This window comes from Macaca mulatta, chromosome 11, assembly GCF_049350105.2.
Source record: "Macaca mulatta isolate MMU2019108-1 chromosome 11, T2T-MMU8v2.0, whole genome shotgun sequence".
NCBI classification, from domain to species: domain Eukaryota; kingdom Metazoa; phylum Chordata; class Mammalia; order Primates; family Cercopithecidae; genus Macaca; species Macaca mulatta.
The window spans coordinates 21014819-21036141 of NC_133416.1; the positions used below are offsets into that span (position 1 = coordinate 21014819).

Consider the following 21323-nt stretch of genomic DNA (forward strand, 5'->3'; position numbering starts at 1 on the left):
ATTTAAACTGTAAATCGAAATATGTTCTTGTAGAAATCTCCATCAGGTGTTGCCTAAGAACTTTCGTACAACTGGCAATGGCGTCGTAGTCATCTCTCCTCAAGGCTTAGTCTGATGTCGCTCATAAGGCAGCAAAAAAGTTTGCCATTTGTAGTCACATATCAACATAAATGTGAATTTTAAAACATTATATTTAATTTGAGAAAAAATAATCTGCCTAGATGCTGAATCTGACCCAGAAGATCAGAGCTCTGGATTCAACTCAGTTTTCTGAGACTGATAGACTCAATTGCCCATTCACACACACAGTGCTAGGAAACCTGTTAGAGGCAATGGTTTCTGATGATAAGCAATTAAAATATTTAGTTCATATAAAAAGTACATATATTATGAAGTAGAATACAATGTGTACACATTTTTTAAGACAGGACCTAAGGCTTAAGAAATTTTACACTTATTATAGGTCCCTTTAGACTATGTTCCTTGGCAGCTAGAAATACATCACTTTTTTTTAAGCGTTATTTCCATGTAAAAAACAAAAGATCATTGTCTTAGTACCTTTGTTCCACCTGAGAATTCCACAAGTTATTGGCTTATTTTTCTCTGAAAGAGAAAATTGAATTATTGTTTGCTTTTTAAAATCCACAGTGAGAGCAGAGACTAAGGAATCAGATAAACATGAGTAGAATTCTTCAGTTACTACTTCTTAGGTGATGTCACCTTTGGTATGCATTTAACTTCTCCTAGTCATTTTCTTATCTATTGCTGAAATAATTTGACTGCTCTTCTCTAAGGATGAAAAGATTAACATGAAGCATTTAGTGTAGTACCTGCCAAGGGATACATACTTCCTGAGGGCAGAAATCTGGTTTCTCTTCTTCACCTCCCAGCACACAGAATAGTGCCTAGCAAGGGAGGGTTAAAAGTGTTTATCAAGACTGCTTGGAGGCTTCCCTTAGGAAACTTAAGAGCTAAAATCCTCCCAGCTGCTGCTTTATTCCTGTAATATAAGGATAATCCAAAGCATAATCCTGCTAATGCTGCCATTAAACAAAATAAATCAGGGAGCTATTACTTGGATAAATTAGATCCTCACAGAGGCCTGAAACCAACTACACTCAGAGCCCCAGTCCCAAGTCCAATCATAGTTAACAGCAGTGTTTTGTCTGACCCGTTAAGTCTGACACCTGAGACATAAGAGATGGATTTGAGTGAAAATCTGGCCCCCAAACCATGGGCTGACCATAAAGTCTCACCCTTCATCTTCAGCCTTCTTACATCCTAACTGTTGGGTAATATAAGAATAAGGTATGGGCAAAGTTGAGATTTTGCGAGGGTGAGTTCATCAAAACTTAAAATTTATGATTCACTAAATTTAAAACTGATATCTTCATGAGAAGTGAGTACATGCTGTCACCCTAAAGCTTTTCACTCCAGCACATAAAATGTGATCAGTAAATATTTGTTGGATCAATGTTCAATGAATGAATGAAATGTAGAGTCTCCATAAATCATGATTAGTATTATACTCCTACTATTATTATTATCCTCATGTCTTTAAACTGCTGATGAAGAAATAAATTAACGTTTTGTACTGCCCTGTGTACCTGTAAATTCATAAGTGCAAACAACATCTTTAGAAATGGTGAACACTGGGGAGACGAATGATGGGATCAGAGTCATATTTTAACTTTCTTAGCAAGTGTTGGCCTAAATTGATGTATAAGAGTGGAAAAATTTGGAATTTGTTCAAAAAAGTTTAAGACCAGAACAAGATAAATGGCCCCGGATTTTTAAGAAATTAAAGGAAAAATTATTAAACATAATTGAAGTACGTTTGTAATATTGAGGACATGGCAGATTAGTTGTAAAGAAGACATTGCATGATCACTTTGATAGATGCCAACCCAGAAAAGTCATACTGGATTACATTCAACATCCATTCCTCCTGGAAAATTTTAGTACGCTCAGAATAGATCCAAGCTTAGATAAGCATCGTACTTTCAAAAGTTAAAAATTATAAGCATTCTCATTAATGGTGGGGAAAAGATAGTATCTTCTATATTGATAATAAAGCTGTCTAAACTTTGTTATGCAGTTTTTTTTTTCAGATGAATAATACAATAATTAATACAATCCCAGAGAATTAGCACACACACATACAAACAAATCAAAATAACAAGAATTTAGTAAAATAAGTTGTTACAAAGTAAACATTTAAGACTCAGTACTTTAAAAATTAAAAAGAAAATATATGATCACCTAAATAGATACAGAAAATGTAGTTAATAAAATGTAGAACCATTCATTTAGGAAAAAAATAGAAATAGAAAAGAGTATCATTAACATATAGCTAAAAACCTACAGAATACATTACGCTTAACAGTAAACACTGAAAGATTTTCCTTTGTAATCAGGAACACACCAACAATGCTTGCTATCACCACTTCCATTTACTATTGAAGCGGAAGTTTCTTAGCAGTGCAGAGTGACCAAAACAACCACTACCATTATTTGCAGGTTACATGACTGTGGTACATACAAATTTCAAAAGAATGTACATATGTTGTTAGAATTAATAAGAGTTAAAAATCTACTCATATATTATTGAACGTTAATTAAAAGTTAGTAAAAGATAGCATTTATGTCATATAAAATATGCCAAACCAAAGAATAACTCCAACAAAAAATATGCAAGACCAAACTAAATAGAACAATATACCACATTCGTGAACTGAATGTCTTAATACTATAGAGATGTTAACATTCTCCAAATTGATTTGTAATTTACATACAGTACCATTCAAAATCCTCTCCTATTTGTTTTGTTTGTGGGTGAACCTGATAAGCTAATTCTAAAATATATTTAGGAGGTCAAAATGGCCTAGAATAGTGAAGAACCCCCTAAAGAAAATGAGATAAAATAATTGTTCTCCTGGATTTCAAGATGTACTATAAAGTTCCAGCTATTTAGGATAGTGTAATACTGATACAGAGATAAACAAAGAAATGACTGCAACAAAATGAGGAGGCCAGAAACAGGCTTTTGTATATATAGACCCTTGGTTTTGGGCAAAGTTAAACAGTAAAGAAAAAAAAAAAAAGTCTTTGCAATTTAAAAAATTGTTAAATTAAACATTTTTCATCCATATTTGGAGAAACCATGAGGCCATTTAAAAATATGATTTAATGCTATGTTCTGAATTAGAAAGATTGTTCAGTCATTCAACAGATATTTTTGGATCACTTACTATGTACCAGTTACTATTAATTTTTCCCTGTAAAATATATTATTAAGTTAACAAAAAAACAAATTGCAACATTACATACAATTGTGATTCTTCTCTAACTCTCATCTCACACAAAGTCAAAGTTCTTACTCAATTGTGCCCTTTAGGTCTTTGATTCCCTTCTTTCTCTACTCACTTTATGTCAGCGACATTGCCTTCCTTTTGCTGTTCATTAAACACTCTAGCCATTCATGTACCTCTGAGCTTGTGGACTACCTGTTGCTTCTGCCTAAAATGCATTTCATCAGAAATTCCCATGGTCTACCTTCATGGCAAGTTAAGGTCTTTGTCAAATCATTCAGCTCGTCTTTTTAGTGAGATAAGCACTTTTCAGTGGGCATCCTATTTAAAATTGTAGTACTATTATCTACCCCCATATTTCCTCTCCCTATTTCCTATTTTCTTTTATAATACATATTACTTTATCAAATTATATATTTTTACTTGATTAATTACTATCAGAATTTTATATTATACAAACTCTAAAAGAGCAAAAATCTTCCATCTCTTTTGTTCATTGCTAAATCCCACCACTAGAATAGTACCTAGCATGTAATAGGAATAAGGACAATGTGTGTGTCTATGTGTTTGCATATCTGTATGTTTGCATGTCTGTGTGTTTGCACAAATATATAGAGAAAGTTCAAAAAAGAATGATGTCAAACTGCTTACAGTGGTTATTTCTGGGGAGGAGCACTGGTCTCCCATGGAGAAAAGAAAAAGGGAACCTTTCACATTTTACTTTATATTTTCCTGTGTTGCTTAAATTATATACGCTAAAATGCCAAGTTTTTAAATGTCTCTAAATCTCTTACATACAACAGGCAAATCAACCAGGATAGCAAAATCCAAAAGGTTGGACAACATTTATGACAAAACTAGGTAACAAGGTATACCCAAGAACCGTATAATAAAAGCAGGTGGAGGCAAACCATTAAGTTACAAGATTTGTGTGGTATGAGCATTTGGACAGAAGGAAGCTAAGGGAAACCACAGGTACTCTGGCTGACCTGAGAGCAGTACTCCAAAAGAGTCAACAGGTACTGGTTGGAAGCTGAGCAGGCTAATTTGAGAAAAGCCGTTGAAATTGGAAGTACTTTTTGCACACTCTGTTTCACAGGCAAGGGTGAGGGTTCTGTGGCAAATATAAAAAGATTAGGCAGTCTATGAATTCTCAAATTTAACTGGGGCTTTCTTCCAAGAAGAAGTCTCTCTCACACTGAAGAGAAACTGTTGCACATATAATCCAACTTGTGTGGACAAGCGATAATATTAGCAAAGGGAAAATCAAAGTCCAGAAAGTTGGAGGGAGGGGATCAAAGAAGAAATATCCCAGAATGCATTATATGAAATTAATATAATTTTGTTATGCAAAAGTATATATATATATACTTTTTTGAGACAAAGCTTTGCTCTTGTTGCGTAGGCTGGAGTGCAGTGGCACAATCACGGCTCACTGCAACCTCCATCTCCCAGGTTCAAGCAATTCTCCTGCCTCCGCCTCACAAGTAGCTGAGATTACAGGCATCTGCCACCATACCTGGCTAATTTTTTGTATTTTTAGTAGAGACGGGGTTTCACTAGTCTCAACCTCCCGACCTCAGGTGATCTACCCGCCTTGGCCTCCCAAAGTGCTGGGATTACAGGCATGAGCCGCTGCGCCTGGCAAAAATCATTTTTTTAAAATCACTATGTGACAGCAACAGAAAAGGAAACCCCAGACCCTAAAAAATCTTCTACTCCTTCCTGAAAGTTCAGGAATACTCATTTTATATAAAAATGAACAAGAAAAATGACCATGGTTGAAAGTCATACAGAATTACAAGAAAAAGAGAAATAAGAAGCAAAATAATATCCTTACAAAAAATGTGGGCCAGAAAGACATGCCAACAAAAAGGATAAACTGTATCCTTATATATTGAGATAAAAGAAATTAAGAAAATGATAAATATATGAAGGAACAACATAGACCACAATTAGGAAACCTCAGCAAGGAAGTGAGTGAACCCAAGAAAGAATTAGAAATAAAAGAAAACATGATTTTACAAACAATAAGCTAGAAGACACATAGGAATGAACAAACACAACACACAATGCCTAAGAGAGAAGGTAAAAACAGAGAGCACTTTTAAAATAAAAAAGAAATAAAGAAAGGCAATGAAGATCCAATGTACATATAATAGTACTCCCTGAAAAAAAGAAAACCAAATAATATATAAAACTATATCAAAACTAAATAGTATATTTAGTATTTTAACAAATGCTAAGACTATGATTTAAGAAAAAAATTTCAAAAGTGGAAGGATTTGAAATTACATATTGACAGGGCACATTGCATATTCAAAAAAATGACCCAGAAAAACCAATACAGAAGCATGTTTTAGAAAAACTACTGAACTTTGCAGAAAGAGAAACTTCCTTTAAGCATGTAGGCAGGAAGACTAACTCACTTATATGGGAAATAATTTACTATGTCATCAGAGTTTTGAATAGTAATCCTTTGTTCCAGAAGAAAATAGAATAGCTTTATGTCACTCAAAAAAGAAAATGTGAGCTAATGATGTCATATCCAGGCAAACTAACTAGCAAATATAAAGGCCACAGACCAACTGTTGTCAGCTTACAAGAAATCAGAAACTTATTTCCTTGAGCACTTCTTGAAAAATTTACTGGAACATGAGTTTCAGATAAAGTGACTGGAGAGACGTGGGCATAAGGACTGGTAGAGTTTATAATTAAATGAAGGTTATAAGAGAAACTGGAAAGTGTGTTTAGTATATACACTATACAATACAGTTCAATTATACTATACAATTGTAGGTCAACAAAAAATGGAGGTGGGTTTAGACAGGCATCCAGGCACATGCCTGTAATCCTAGCTACTCAGGAAGCTGAGGAGGGAGGATCCTTTGAGCCTAGAATTCAGACGCTGCAGTGAGCTACTATCTCACCACTGTAGTCCAGACTGGGTGACAGAGTAAGACCCTATCTCTGAAAAAAAAAAAAAAAAAAGGAAGTGGGGGCTAGGAGGAGGCACAAATTAAAAGTAGAATAAGCATACTGTTTGCTTTATAGTATTAACTGAGATTAAAAGGGTAATATTACAAGTCAGATACTGGAGAAAATGGAACAAACAGTATGAAGAAAGAAGCTATTAGCTGATTTCAATATTGCTCTCAATAGAGAATGAATTAAAAATAAAAAAAGAAAAGGTAAAGGAAAATATAGAAATATATTATTATACCATTAGAATGCAAACTTTCTTAAATACAAAAAAAAACCTCTAAAAAGCAGAGACAACAAAAAACACCAAAAACAAAGGAAAACAAATCAAAGAATGAAAACTTTTTTATATAAAATACTTGTCTGTTAACTATAGGACTTAAGTATGCTACCTTTTTAAAGAAAAACATAAAAATATACAAAAATAAAATTTAAATTAAAAATTAAACAATGAAAGTTGAGCCATAAGTGTTAAAACAGTTTAAATATAAGGGAAGGGAAAGAATAGGGTAGAAAGTATGGGAATAGCTACTAGGCTTCTTTGAATTTACATTACTTAACTTCTGGAATTATGTAAATATTTTAAATAATTATAAGCTGGAATTAAATTTTTTTAAAATTCCCCCAAATAAACAACAAAATCCTTTTTTTTTTTTTTTTTTTTTTTTTTTTATGAGGCAGAGTCTTGCTCTGTCACTCAGACTGGAATGCAGTGGCGCTATCTCGGCTCACTGCAAGCTCCGCTTCCCAGGCTCACCCCATTCTCCTGCCTCAGCCTCCCAAGTAGCTGGAACTACAGGCGCCCGCCACCACACCTGGCTAATTTTTTTGCACTTTTAGTAGAGATGGGTTTCACCACGTTAGCCAGGATGGTCTCGATCTCCTGACCTCGTGATCCACCCACCTCAGCCTCCCAAAGTGCTGGGATTACAGGCGTGAGCCACCGCCCCCGGCCACAACAAAATCTTAAAATGTGGTCATACAATATAGCAACTACAGTTTTATATTTCATCACAAGAATTTCTTGTATATTTATTTGCTAACAACTCCAGATGCGAACTTGAAATTTATACAAATAACATTTAATAGTTGGGCTCCAAATAAATACACATGGTTCTTGGCTTTTTCCCCTCACACTGACAAACACAAAGAAACAGATCATAACTGAAATGACTAGATGCAGAGGAGTGTTACTCACCATCTTTTCTTTTACATTTCTCTAGGAAAATAAAGGAAAGTCTGGAGTGTTTCCCTGTTAAATTGAACAACTTGATCCACACACTTGCACAAATGTCAGCCATAAGCCCTGCCAAATCTACTTCACAGACTTTTCCTCAGGAATCCTGTTTGCTGAGTACAACTAGGTTGATTCAAACAGCAACAATTTTAGGGTTCAGCAAGAAATCCAGTAATGTAAGTTTAAAATCTGTCATCTTGACTTAAGTATCACTTGACTTTATCTCAGACTTCCCTTCACTATCCTACACAGCCTTTCTTATAGCATAATTTTTTTACTATGCAAATGAAAAAATATTTACAATTTAAGCAGAAGTGTCATTAAGAGGATGTTCCAATAAAAAAATCATAACAACAAGAACTATGAGTAGAGAACCATCAAAGAGAACAATTCCTGCCCTGTGGTAGAGTATAAATCAATAACTGATTAAAATGTCCACAAGAACAGCAAAAATTAGGCAATCTCTTCCTAGCACATACGATTATGATACTCTTAGATATTATTTATAGGTAATTTTGCCTTTACAAAATGCATCTCCTGGCTTTTATGATAATGTTTTGCAGAAAGGTTCTCCCTTTGTTTGGTTTACATAAAATAGGGTTTCAGAATGTATCACAGGCTGATATTGCCATCTTTTGATTTCTATCTATTTACTTTCTGCAGCTGTATCTGATCCAGGTGACACACAGCAACAACGAAACAAGCCTGATAGAAAAATCATTTGACCAGTTTTCAAAACTTCACAGCCAACTTCAGAAGCAGTTTGCATCATTGACTCTCCCAGAGTAAGGCACTGTCCTTTTACATTGTTTTGCCTTCAGTACTTGTCCTTGAGCAAAAAGAAAAATTATGGTTATGGGATTTTCTATTTGTGAGCAACACAGTATTCTGACTCCAATGCCATTGAATCCATCCCAGCAGAGTCTGAATTGCTCTCAGAGTGAGGAATCTTTTGTCTCATAAAACAGAACAAGGTTTGCAATTTTCTTTTTACTTCCAGTCATTGATTTTGTAGACAGACAATTTCAAAAGTCACTTCGTTTTTCTTCGATTATTGGGAAAATGGTCTCATTTGCCTGTTTTTAATTTAATCCTCTTAGTTATTTTTTATAAAAATACAATTGAAATTGAAATTGCAGAAGAAAATTGGATATGTTTACTTTTTCAACAAATAACTGTAATATAAAGTCTATATATATAGGCTTATTAATATACATATTTAATTATATATAATTATATATGCTTATTAAATATATACATTTAATTTTAATACCAGAAAAATGTAAACGTATTTATATCAATTAGTATATTACTAACTCATTTTGTTGCCATTAATTTTTAACTTTGAAATTATTAACTTGCATTATCTAAATTGAATTTGTTATTTTGATCATTTTGAAGCCATTTTGAAAATCATCATTTTCATTTATGTTATAATGGAAAAATGTTAACCATAAGCAAACTAAAAATATCATAAAAATTACTTCTGTTCAAATAACCCTTCAAAAATTCATTACTTAGAAGCAGTCAAATTTTGATCATAGACTTCAGTCTATAAAAAAGGTGTACTTTGATTTTAAAAATGTGAGCTTTCCAGAAATTATGATATTGCATTTATGTTAATCAGATGTTTTATCTACAGTGAGATTTTTGTTAAGTAAATGGTCCTTTTATGATATAATTGTTTATACTTTACCTGGCATACTTTATACATGTGGATTTTTACTTGGCTTTCAGGATTTAGTCACTTTCCAAAATACAAATATAAGCAAAGTTAGTACATAGAGAAATATTACACATTATTAAAAATTGAGTAGTTCACATTCATGAAAAAAACTATACTGGCATATATAACAGGGATTTTTGAGATGCAGATACTTTAAGCATCAGGAAGTCAAGAAATTAAGAGCATACTCAAGAGACTGAGAGGGAGATAAAGTCATTCTGGAAACTTTTAGAAGTAACATCAAGTTTTAGAATTATCAAAAAATCTGATAGAACAACAGAAAAAAAAGAAACACCGGCAAAAAAACTCAGTGTTTGGCTGCAAATACCACATTCAAAATCAATGTTTGCTGTGATAACCCTACTAATTAATAATTGAGAAGAGTAAGCTCATCTTTGTTTAATGGCTATCCTTTTTCGGTTTCAAAAATGTCTCTGTTCTACACTGTACCTCACCAATACACATCAGTATAACTTGTAAAACTTTAAAAATTCTAATAATCCATCTCAATTGGCCTCTTTTCAGTTTTCAGCTTTTGTTAGGATTCTGCTTTGCTCATTACTGCTGCCTGGAGCTTCTTACATTGATTTTCAAACTGTGTAAGCAACCTGTGGAGGCAAGGAACATTTTGTTCTATGTTCCCTGAACACTGTTTGCATGCTGACACTCTCAAAGGGGCCCAGGCTTACAGTGATGCACACAAATGAAGGATGAAGATTCTCTACGACTTCTAAATTTACTGAGAGAAGCCCTATGAGAGTTATGTAAATGTCATCTGGAAGGCATGATCAGAAAGTCAGAGTCATGAAGAATGAAATTCTAATCAGTTCATACCATGTAACAGTGGACTTCAAATCAGCTATTTGTGTTTCTGGGTAACTTCCAAGGGTACACAACATGAAAATATTCCTTAAAATTAATAATCTTTTTTAGAAAATTAATATGCTTGGCAAGAGTTGACTTTCTTCTCCCAACCATCCAAAATTTTATTTTGGTACACTGATCAGGTTATAGAAACTTCTGAGGACCAGACAAAAGGGCAAATCAAAATATTGGTGTTGGTACTGAGAAAATGAATTACTCTAATAATCAAATATCAAATCAAATCTTTGTCAGATGTTTTCTTACCTTTGTTGTGAATGAAATTGAGGGAGGATATGATGATACTGTCAGACAAAAGATCATAAAAAGTAATTTTCAATAACTGCTATATTTGACATTTAACTCGAAGAAGTTTCAATTAAATGACAGTATTATAGAAGCATTCCTCAACTTTCACATACTTATTTATATGTAAGATGTTTTAGGACATATATCTATAAAAATATTAACAAAGTAGCAGAATTGACATAGACTTCTGGTTTATTCTACCAACAAGGAAAATTCACAGACAGACAAATTAATACTTAAAACCAGCCTAATCTCTCATTTATCAAATTCATTTCTCCCAAAAAAATACTATGCATATATAGATATATAGAATATAGATCTATCTATCTTCTATGCTATATGTTCAATTGATTGTATACTGGTACTAATTTTCGTGATTCAATTTGGATGAAAAATTTTAAAGACTTAAGTCTTAGAGTCTGCAAGAGACTTTAAAAAATAAAATGTTCATTGTTTAAATATACAAGCATAGAGTTTTGGACTTTCCTGACATTTCCAACAGGAATCAGTAGGGTGGCATGAAATTATCACATACCTCTGTGTCTTTGCGGACTGTCCTTTATTCTCCTCCATGTTCATTTCCCCTCCAAGCATGGTAGCCAAGCCGTGGTTCCTACCAAAGAAGCAGAAGTGTGGATGAGGCAGCAGTATGATTGGAGTCAGAGGAGGCTGCTAGGTAGTTCCTAAAAAGGTATATGTAGACAGCAAGATATGTTACCAAAGGCTGCCTATTACCGGTCATCCCACATAATAATTGGTCTTAATCAAGTTCAAGCCATCAAGATGAATCATCAGATTGTGCAAAGGAAATTCTGCAAGTAGTCAGACTCTTGGGGAAAGTGTTACTATTCTGTAGAAGGCTAAGAGCAGATGGAAGCATAAGTCACTTGCTAAAATGCTTAATTTAGTTAGTATAATGGTGTCTCTAGTGAACCCAGAAGCAACAATGTAATCTGAACCTTTTGAAAAATTTTGAACCGTTAACTTCAGTCTTTTTTTAAGACCCCACATATGTTTAAAAGACAAAATGTGTGGTCTGCCATTAATACAGTAAGAAGGGACATATAAATTGATTTAATATGTCAAATTAAATTAAGTTAGTATTAATATTAATGACCATTAATATGGCATGAATGACCACAGCCATATTAATAAAACTTCCAGGATTAATCGCGTAGACTATGACTTTTTCAAATGTTTTCTTTGGCCCTTCCATCTGATACCGCTGTAACTTCGTGAACAATCCTAAGATGAAAAGGCCGGTTTTCAAACTAATGAAGATAACTTGTTTTTTCTCTTAAAACAGGTTTCCTCATTGGTGGCACCTACCTTTTACAAATTCAGATCACAAAAGATTTGGAGATCTAAATCATTACATGGAACAGATATTAAATGGATCATGTGAAGTTACAAATGTAAGTTACAATTTATTTTTCTATTTTTACATAAAACATCAACTATTTATATGTTATTAGTGAGTGAGGTGGTTTATGCCTGTAATCCCAGTATTTTGGGAGGTCAAGGTGGGAAGATTGCTTGAAGCCAGGAGTTTAAGTCAATCCTGGGCAACAAAACGAGACCTCGTCTCTACAAAAAATTTTTCGAATTATCCAGGCATGGTGACACATGCCTGTAGTCCCAGCTACTCGGGAGGCTGAGGCAGAAGAATCATTTGAGCCCAGGAGTTGGAAGCTGCAGTGAGCTATAACAGTGTCACTGCACTCCAGCCTGGGTGACAGACCCAGATTCCATCTCTAATAATAATAATATTTTATGATAACATTCCTTGGGTTCATTCATTCAATGAATATGTATGCCTGATTTTGTATGAAATACATGAACTGAGAACTGTGGAGCAGCAAAACAAGTATGGAACCTTGACTTCAAATAACTTCAATGAAGTAATATGTGATAAATGGACTATCAGTGCCGTGAAGTGCTCTAGAGTTTTAGAGGAGTAAGAATCATTCCCGATGCAATAATAAAGTTTCAAGGAGAAGAGAGCATCTGAGCCGAGCCTTTAACACTGAGTAGGATTTAACAGAGGTGGCCTGGGGAAATGTCTCAACAATATAAGAAAAATTATCAGTGAGAAAAAACAAAAAGAAATCGTATTTTTAAAATTTAAATCTGTTGCTGCTGTGACAAGTTACCACAGATTTGGTGGCTTAAAACAGTACATATCAATTTTCTTTCAGTTCTGGAATTCAGAAGTCTGAAAAACAGGTTTTGTGGGATTAAAATCAAAATGTTGGTGGGCTTGTTGTGGAACCTTTTCAATTTCTAGAGGTTGGTTGTGTTCCTTGGCTTGTGGCTCTGTTCCAGCGACACAGTGGCACACTCTGACCTCTGACCGTGTCATCACATCTGCTTTGGCTCAAATTCTGACCCTCCTGCCTTCCTCTCAGAAGCGCTTTTATGATTACATTGTGTCCATCTGGGCAACTTAGGATAATCTCACTATTTCAGGATTCCTAATGTAATTCTATCTGCAAAGTCTCTTTTGCCCTGTAAGGTAACATATTCAGAGTTTCCAGGGATTAGGACATGAACATCTTTTGGTAGAAGGTATTATTCTGCCTCTCATGGGGATCTAAGAAAAAGCGCAAGGACACAGTTCTGATGGATCTCAGCTTTCTTGTGATGTAAGAGTTTGGACGCCAAGCCCAAGTCGTTAGAAACTAAAACTAAGCCTTGAACTTATTAGTCAGTGTTCTCCAGAGAAACTGAACCAACAAAACTGTGTGTGTGTGTGTGTGTGTGTGTGTGAGAGAGAGAGAGAGAAAGAGAGAGACAGAGAGAGAGAACAAATTTGTTTAATTGGCTCACATGATTGTGGAGGTGCAAATCCAAAATCTGTAGGGCAGGCTGGCAGGCTGGAGATCAGAGAAGATTATTTACCATCCAAGTCCCAAGGCATTCTGCTCAGAGTTCAGTCTTGGTTCTGTTCAGGTATTCAATTGATTGGATGAGGCCTACCCATATTATGAAGAATAATATGCTTTACTCAAACTCTGCCAATTTCAGTATGAGTCTCATCCAATAAAACACCTTCACGGAAACATCCACAATAATGTTTAAACAGGGACACTGTGACCCAGCCAAGCTGACACACAAAATTAACCATCACAAGAGTCGTGAGGAACTGAAAACACTGTGAAGCACGATGCCCCTCACCACTTTGGTAGATTTTGGTCCTCCTTACTAGACTAGCACATTATTCTTCTATTTTTTGTTTTCATTTTTAAATTGTAAAATGTAAACACACATTCAGAAAAAAATCCACAAAAGAAAATTAAACAGTTCAAGGATAAATTATAAGAACATCTAACCATGCAGTAATTTCAAAACATGTCTGAAAATTGTTTGCCACCCTCCCATCAAGAGGAGGCAGCTTGTGTCCCAACCTCTTGATCCCAAGAGGGCTTCTGTCATTTGCTCATCAAATAGAATATGGTTGAAGTGACCCTTTATGACTTCCAAGGTAGGTTAGAAAATGCCATGCACCTTCTAACAATTTCTTTTGGAATGGTCACTGCAGGAGCCTTCAGTTGCCATCTTTCAAGCTGACCTACCCTGAGTCTGCCAGGTAGAGAAACCAAAAAGATTAAATACAAAGAGACATGTCTAAGGAACAGCAACTGATCCAGTCCCCAGCTGGGACTCCATCCCCAGCCACCAAATGATCACAGTCTCATCAGAGACCCCAAGCAGAACACCCAGCTGAGCCCTGTCAAACACCTGAACTAAGAGATAATAATACAATGACTGGTCTTAAGCCAATAATGCAGTGATAGCCCATTTCCAAGATTCATGGATTTTTATCATTGCATAATATTTTATTATATGAATATATTATAATTCATCTGTAGATACTGCTCTACATAGACTTTTGGAATGTTTCCAGTTTGAGGCTATTACAAACCATAATGTTATGAACATTCTTTCACATGCATGACTCAGTATCCACGTGTTGTTCTTACACCCAGGAATAGAATTTCCAGATTGTAGGATACACCCAGGAATAGAATTTCCAGATTGTAGGATATGCTTATTTCAACTTTGTGATGGTCAGTTTGTTCTCTCCTTTGCAATAAATACATTTTCCAATTTTCTATTCTTGGTATTGTTAATCTTTTAAATTGGGGCCATTCTGGTTGGTTTGCATCTCACTGAACTCTTAGCTTGCATTTTCCTGTTACTAATGAGCTTGAACACTTTTCGATATGTTTTTTGGTCATTCGGATATCCTCTTTCGTGAAATGCCAGTTCACATCTCTTTACCATGTTTCTATTCAGTTAACATTCATTTATTGATTCATTTCTTGGTTGAAATTGTTAGAAGGTGTATTTCTTCATATATTCTGGATAGAAGTTCTTTATTATTTAAACAGATTGAAAAAATTTTCTCATACTCTGTACCTTGTCCCTTTGCTGTCTCTATCATGTCTCCTGATGAACAGAAATGCTTAATTTTAATGAAGTGAAATGTATCAATATTTTCCTAGTAAGAACATACCCTACCTCAATGTCATAAATGTGTGAATCTTTTGGGATGATCCATGATCAACGGCTCTTCTCCTTTATTTAGGTTTACAATGTGCCTTTCATGTAATACTTCTTTATCCGTAAAAAAAATGCACATTTTTTTTGAGACGGAGTTTTGCTCGTCACCCACGCTGGAGTGCAATGGCGTGATCTCAGCTCACAGCAACCTCTGCCTCCCAGGTTCAAGAAATTCTCCCACCTCAGCCTCCCCAGTAGCTGGGATTACAGGTGCCCACGACCACACCCAGCCTATTTTTGTATTTTTAGTAGAGACGGGGTTTCACCATGTTAGCCAGGCTGATCTCGAACTCCTGACCTCAGGTGATCTGCCTGCCTCGGCCTCCCAAAGTGCTGGGATTACAGGCATGAGCCACTGTGCCCAGCCTGAGATGCACACTTTATTAACATACACACTCAAGCAGCAGGTAGAGAACAAGAGAGAGAGGGCAAGGAACCTGTGGACCAAGGCCTTTATTGCAGTGTAGGGCATTATCCAAGCAGGTTTCCCACAGGGAGTTCTAATTAGAGGTTTTAGAGCAAGCAGGCTCAGGTTCTATAGAGGTGCATGGTGACTGAAAGTAGTCATTGTAGCATATCTAAGCAATATAAGCAGTGTGTGGGTATGAGTGGAGTGAGTCAAGAAGGTTATGTCTATCTGACCCATAGAGAGATGGTCACCAGGAGGTAGTTGTATAAGAAATATCTCGATCGACCACATCAAGGAGCTCAAAGACAAACAACTGAAAACTATCAAAGATGACTAAGACTTGCTTCTCGGATTTGAAAGTGCAACTTATATTCAAAATAAATGCCAAGGCAATTAAAAATTATAGATTCACTACAGATGGCTGCTTAACTTTACTTTCAACCTATCTAACTTACACATTTAAAATTTGAATCCCTTTTTCTAGTAAAGGTTTGATTGCACCCCACAAATCTCTCTCTATAATATTGTATATATAAATTTGATATACAATACCATATTTTCTTTCTTATTCTTTCAAAATATTTATAAACTATTCATTGTGATTTCTCTTATGGCCATGGGTTTTTAAGAAATACTTTTTAATTTTTTCAAATATATTTAGCCTTTTTATTTTTGTTATTTTATTTCTAGCTTAAGTATGTCAGAAAACACACCTATAGTTTCAATTTTTTCTACATTTTGCGATGTTTTATGGTCCTAAATATGGTCAATTTCGGTAAAAATTCCATGCGTGCTTTAGAAGAATGCACCCTGTAGTTGTGAGACGCAGTGTTCTACACATGTGTATTAGTGCAAACTGTCATCTTCACTGATTTTTGTTTGTTTGTACCAGTAGAGGTTTTTAGAAATATTCCACTATATTAATATATCTAACTACTTCTCATTATCTTCCTGTTAATTTTTGCTTTGTATGTATTGTGGCTGTTATTAGGATCACTTACATGGAGAATTATTATATTTTCCCATTATACTGAAATTTTCACTAACGTTCTTGTGTCTCTCCTATCTCTAACAATGCCTTTTGTCTGAAAAATCTTTCTTCTGTATCACTAATATAGCCAGGCCAGCTTTATTTTGGCTAGTGTCTGCATGACACAACTTTTTCCATTGCTTTACTTTCATCATTTCACATTTTTCCATTTCAATGATCACTCTTATAAGGAACACACAGATGGGTTTTCTTCTAAATCTAGTAACATAATTTTCATCTTTTACTTATACTGTGTAATTATTTACATTTGCTACTGTCATCGATATATATGTGTGTGCATGTGTCTGTGCGTATATGTTATACTCAATCTATCACTTAAATGCTTTCTCTCTTTTCTTCCATTCTTTTTTTAAATTTAGTATTTATTTTTCCATTTTGTCCTATGTAGCCTCAGGAGTTATAAACTCTTTTACTGTTAGGAATTACCATAGACATTAAAGTATGTGTCTTTGACTTATTTAAGTCTAATATAAATTAGAATTTTTAGGAATTTCCCAATGATACAAGGTCCTTAGAGCCCTATGCCTATTTAACCCCCTTATGTCTTATATGCTTTACAGATAATGTATATCTATATCTGTATCTATAAACTTAAGTAGTTATTATTTTTAATTCATATAATCAACATTTGTTTAGTCTTTTATTCTTGAGGGATTTTTTGCTGACAATACTATTTTAATAGCAATTATATAAAATATAATTATATATAGCTATATATGTAGCTTTTATAATATAAAGCCTTATTATATATAGCTTTATATATAAATATATACATATAATAAAGTTTTATATTATTAAATATAAAATTTATATAATAAAGCTTTATATAGGTAGCTATATCAATATACCTGCTGATATATATAAATATAATCTGCTGATAAATATCTGCTTTTGTTTTTTTGCAGTTTTACTATAGTCTGCTCAAATGTAATGTTGTTACTTTTATCATGTTTGAGCTTCAGAGCTTCTCGAATTTGTGCTATGATGTCTTTCATCAGTTTTGGAAAGTTTTCAGACATTATGACTTCAAATATTGCTTGTACCATTTCTTCTCTTTTTCTAGGACTGTAATAACATATATGTTAAACCTCTTCATTTTAGCCTTTATGCCTCCTACTCTTACCTGTATTTTTTAATCATTTTGTCTCCTCATGCTTCATTCTGAGTAGCTTCATCTGACATAATTTCTGGGTTATTAATTCTCTTTTATCTGTATTTAATATGTTATTAAACTCATTCTTTGAGTTCTTAATTTCAAATATTATGTTTTTCAGTTTTATTTTTTCCATTTTTATGTGAGTTTCCCATTTTTACTGAAAATCTCAGCCTTTTGTATATATCTTTGCGAACAGTAAGTATAGTTATTTTTAAATCTTTCCTAAAACTCCACTATTGAGAATCACTCCATGTATGATTCTAATGTGTAATGTTTCTACTGATTTTCAATCATGTAGTCTTGTTCACTTGCAAGTTTAGTTATTTTCTTTTTTATTGTGGCCAGATATTATACTGCAATATCCTTTGTAGAAATAATTTACCAACTAGGTTACTATTATCATAGTGTGGAAAATAATTAAATATAGGGACATTAACAATCTAAAATTGCCAAAATTCAATTGCAGCAATTCAGATTATTTTAAACTGAAATATAGCCTTTGTGAGGGCCTCTTTCTGGTTCATCCTTATTCCTCAGATATAGCCATCTGGGGTCCAGACCCAAGGGGAGGCAGATTCACCAGCAGCCTACCTGGCAGTCTTGGATTCAATTTCCTTTCCTCTTGTGTCTGCAAAGGGGTCAAAAGTGCTGCTTAACTTCTCAGCCTCTCAACTGCTCCCACTTGCATGAGTAAACACCCATGCCAGAGAAGCAGTGCCAAATCCTGGACTCACATTCCTGAATCTGTGTCTTCCTTCCAGATCCTACCCTGGTAATTTTTCACTATCTTGTTGGCTCTCTAACGCTTTCCAGCAAAGTTTAAAAAACAAATGTCTAGCTGTTTCAATTATTCTCATTAGGATATTTGGACAAAATGGCTTAACCTACTATCACCAGAAAATGGAGTCTAAAACTGCAACCATCACCCAAGCTACCCTTGGTTTTAAGAGATGTCTGCCATTTTGCTTCCCCATCTCTTTCTTGTGCTCTACTGCAACCATTCTCTCATAGGTTACTACTGTAGGGTCTCAGTCTGTGGTCACTTTCCATCCCAAAAAGTATTTAAGGATTTCTTATCGGGCTGTTTGCTGCTACCCACCAGTGGCTCTGAGAATAGCCTAAAAAATTTAAGGGAAATGCCAAACCCTAATTCTGTCCCATCTCACATGTGAATCTAAAAAGGCTTTTAAGATCACACAAACACACATATACTAAATATATGCACAGAGCATACAATTTCTGAATGCTAAAAGGAGCTCTCATTTTCTTTACTATTAGGTTTTCATATCACCATCCTGTAGGAAGGATGGATCTTATTTGAGATGAATGCTACATTTCATAGGGAGGCACCAAACTAACAGAATATTCTAGAGTTCTTGGATAGACACAGGATCTTTTAGTGATTTATCTGAAACATTACCCTTAAAAGTAAAGAGTACATGGCCTTTTGGATTTTTTGCCTTTTGATGTAAGAGTGAAGAACACTTATAGAATATTTTTAGCTAGTCCACAGATCTTGATAACTTTAATGTCACCCATGAGAACCCATTTCTAATATTAATGTGACTAGTCAATAAGCCACTATTTTTATAAAGAAAAACTCATCTTTAACATTCAGTTTGCCAATTACTAAAATGCCTATTATCAAGTTCTGAGTGAATAACAGAAGCACATGTACTGACTGCATCTAGATGGGATTCTTGATTAGAATACTAAGAACACCCTCTTTTTTCCTTCACCATACTGCTGCCCAAGTTGTGCATCTTTGATTAGGACATTAACAGGTCATTTCTAGACTCAACTCTGCCGTCTTGATTAAATGCCAGCAGCACTTGGGTTATATATATGTTATACAGATCTATACACACATATAACATATATGTATATGTTAAGAAACATATATAATATCATGTTGCACATGCGGAAATATTTCAAAGTAAATTACAGGCATTGTAACAGTAGGAAAACAGCTAACCCCATAACCAGAACTTACTAAAGGGCCAAAGAGCTCTATTTTTTTCTCAGCTGTCAGTTCAACAGCCTTTCTTCTCCACTTGGATCTTGGGAAAGCTTTTCCATGAAATTACATCTCAAGTCATGGTTTAAATTTCTTTTGTTACATGCTCTACAATAGATTGAATCAGTACATATAAAAAAACTCACTGAAATTTAAACAAATATCAATGCATATATACAAAATAGCCTCCTAACTGTAAAATAGACTCACCGATTCAGTATGTTGGCCTATTGCTGTGCCTCCTAGTTGAGTAATATTGTGGTTTCATGATAAATAGACATATTTAAAGAAGAAAATCCTAGGTCATAGGGGTCCTAAGCACTGTTAGAGAAAACCTGAGTTGTCAATAAGGACTGCATTAGATGGCATATAGTCAGGACCAAGAAGAGGTGAAACTTTTAGATCCCTGTCAGCAGTTACTAAGAAAACAAGTGGTTCTCAAATTACAGTTCCTATATGGTGCTGGGAATCTCACCGTGAAACTTATATAAGAACGTTAAATATTGGCCCTACCTAGATCTACTAAATCAGAAACTCAAGGGGTGGGACCCAGCAATCTTTGTTTTTAACAAGTCCTCCAGAAGATCTCAATACATGGTAGTATTTGAGAACCATTGTCTCAGACAATGAATATCTTTCCATTTATTTTTCTGTTTAAATATGTTCAGTCATTTGGCCTCCAATATAGCAGGTACTCAAGTATTCTATTATATTATTGATTCTTAGCAAATTTTGATACAAGAATATTATGCTGCAATATTGTTTCAAGGCTGGTAGACTCTCAGCTGGAGATGCTATGTTGTGTCAAAGGACAACTGCCTGAGCACTTAAGGAGGTGTATTCAACTAATTCCAAGTGAGGTAGAGAAGGCATCCCAGATGGTATGGCGTTTAAGACGATATTAAAGGGCAAGTAGCAGTTGGTAACTAGAAATTGGGAAAAGTCATGCTAGGCAAAGATAACTGCAAAAACAAAACATTATGGTTACACGCTTTCTCCTGTTTAGAAACTTAAAGAACAAAATGACTATATTCATCTCTATTTTTACCCCATGTCTAGCACTAATACTAACTCTTATCAATGTTTACTAAGTGTTTTTGAATGAGTAAATGAATAACAATATCATTAGCACATATTAGCCTATAAAACTTCTGCTGCTATTGAAAACCTAAGGGTTTCAAAGATTGCCTCTGAGAAGTGTTTAGCCATGGTCTCTAAACTTGTTTATTCTGTTATCTTATCAAGTTTTTATTTAAAAAAAATTGCTCATGCTTCCAAAATATAAAACTCATTTAAATATGTTTTATACCTAAACTACTATACAAATAGTGACACATATTTTAAAACTTGTAGAAAGTGAAAAATTTAGAAAAAGAAATGTGAATGTTATTACAAAATAAACATTCATAGTACTTTTAATATTTTCCTTCACTTCAATGCATAATCCCACATGAATGTCATGACAGAGGTCTCTGGCATTGTGGAGCATGATCTTTGGAATCCTCTTTACTGCCAGCTCTGGGGTAGGCTGCACTGGTTACCTAGTGCCATGCCCAGAAACATTGCCTGGCCATGGGCAGAAAGGATGAATGGTAGTAGCACACCAAGTCATGACTGTGCCCTCCAGAAAGATCACTCAGATTATACAAATCACATTTGTAATGTATCTATTATGAGCAAAGGGGAAGAAATGAACAG

At 34.5% G+C, this 21323-nt stretch overlaps 1 protein-coding gene across 9 annotated transcripts in view; it reads left to right on the forward strand.

The window, feature by feature from the left end:
- The window catches only part of PIK3C2G (phosphatidylinositol-4-phosphate 3-kinase catalytic subunit type 2 gamma), a 423460-nt gene that overhangs the window by 325759 nt on the left and 76378 nt on the right, over positions 1 to 21323 (forward strand). For all 9 annotated transcript variants that reach the window (XM_028829285.2, XM_028829284.2, XM_028829283.2 and 6 more), the window contains 3 exons: positions 7517 to 7706; positions 8194 to 8315; positions 11733 to 11841. In XM_028829285.2, coding sequence (XP_028685118.2) covers positions 7517 to 7706; positions 8194 to 8315; positions 11733 to 11841 — 421 coding nt within the window. The remainder of the gene's footprint in view (positions 1 to 7516; positions 7707 to 8193; positions 8316 to 11732; positions 11842 to 21323) is intronic.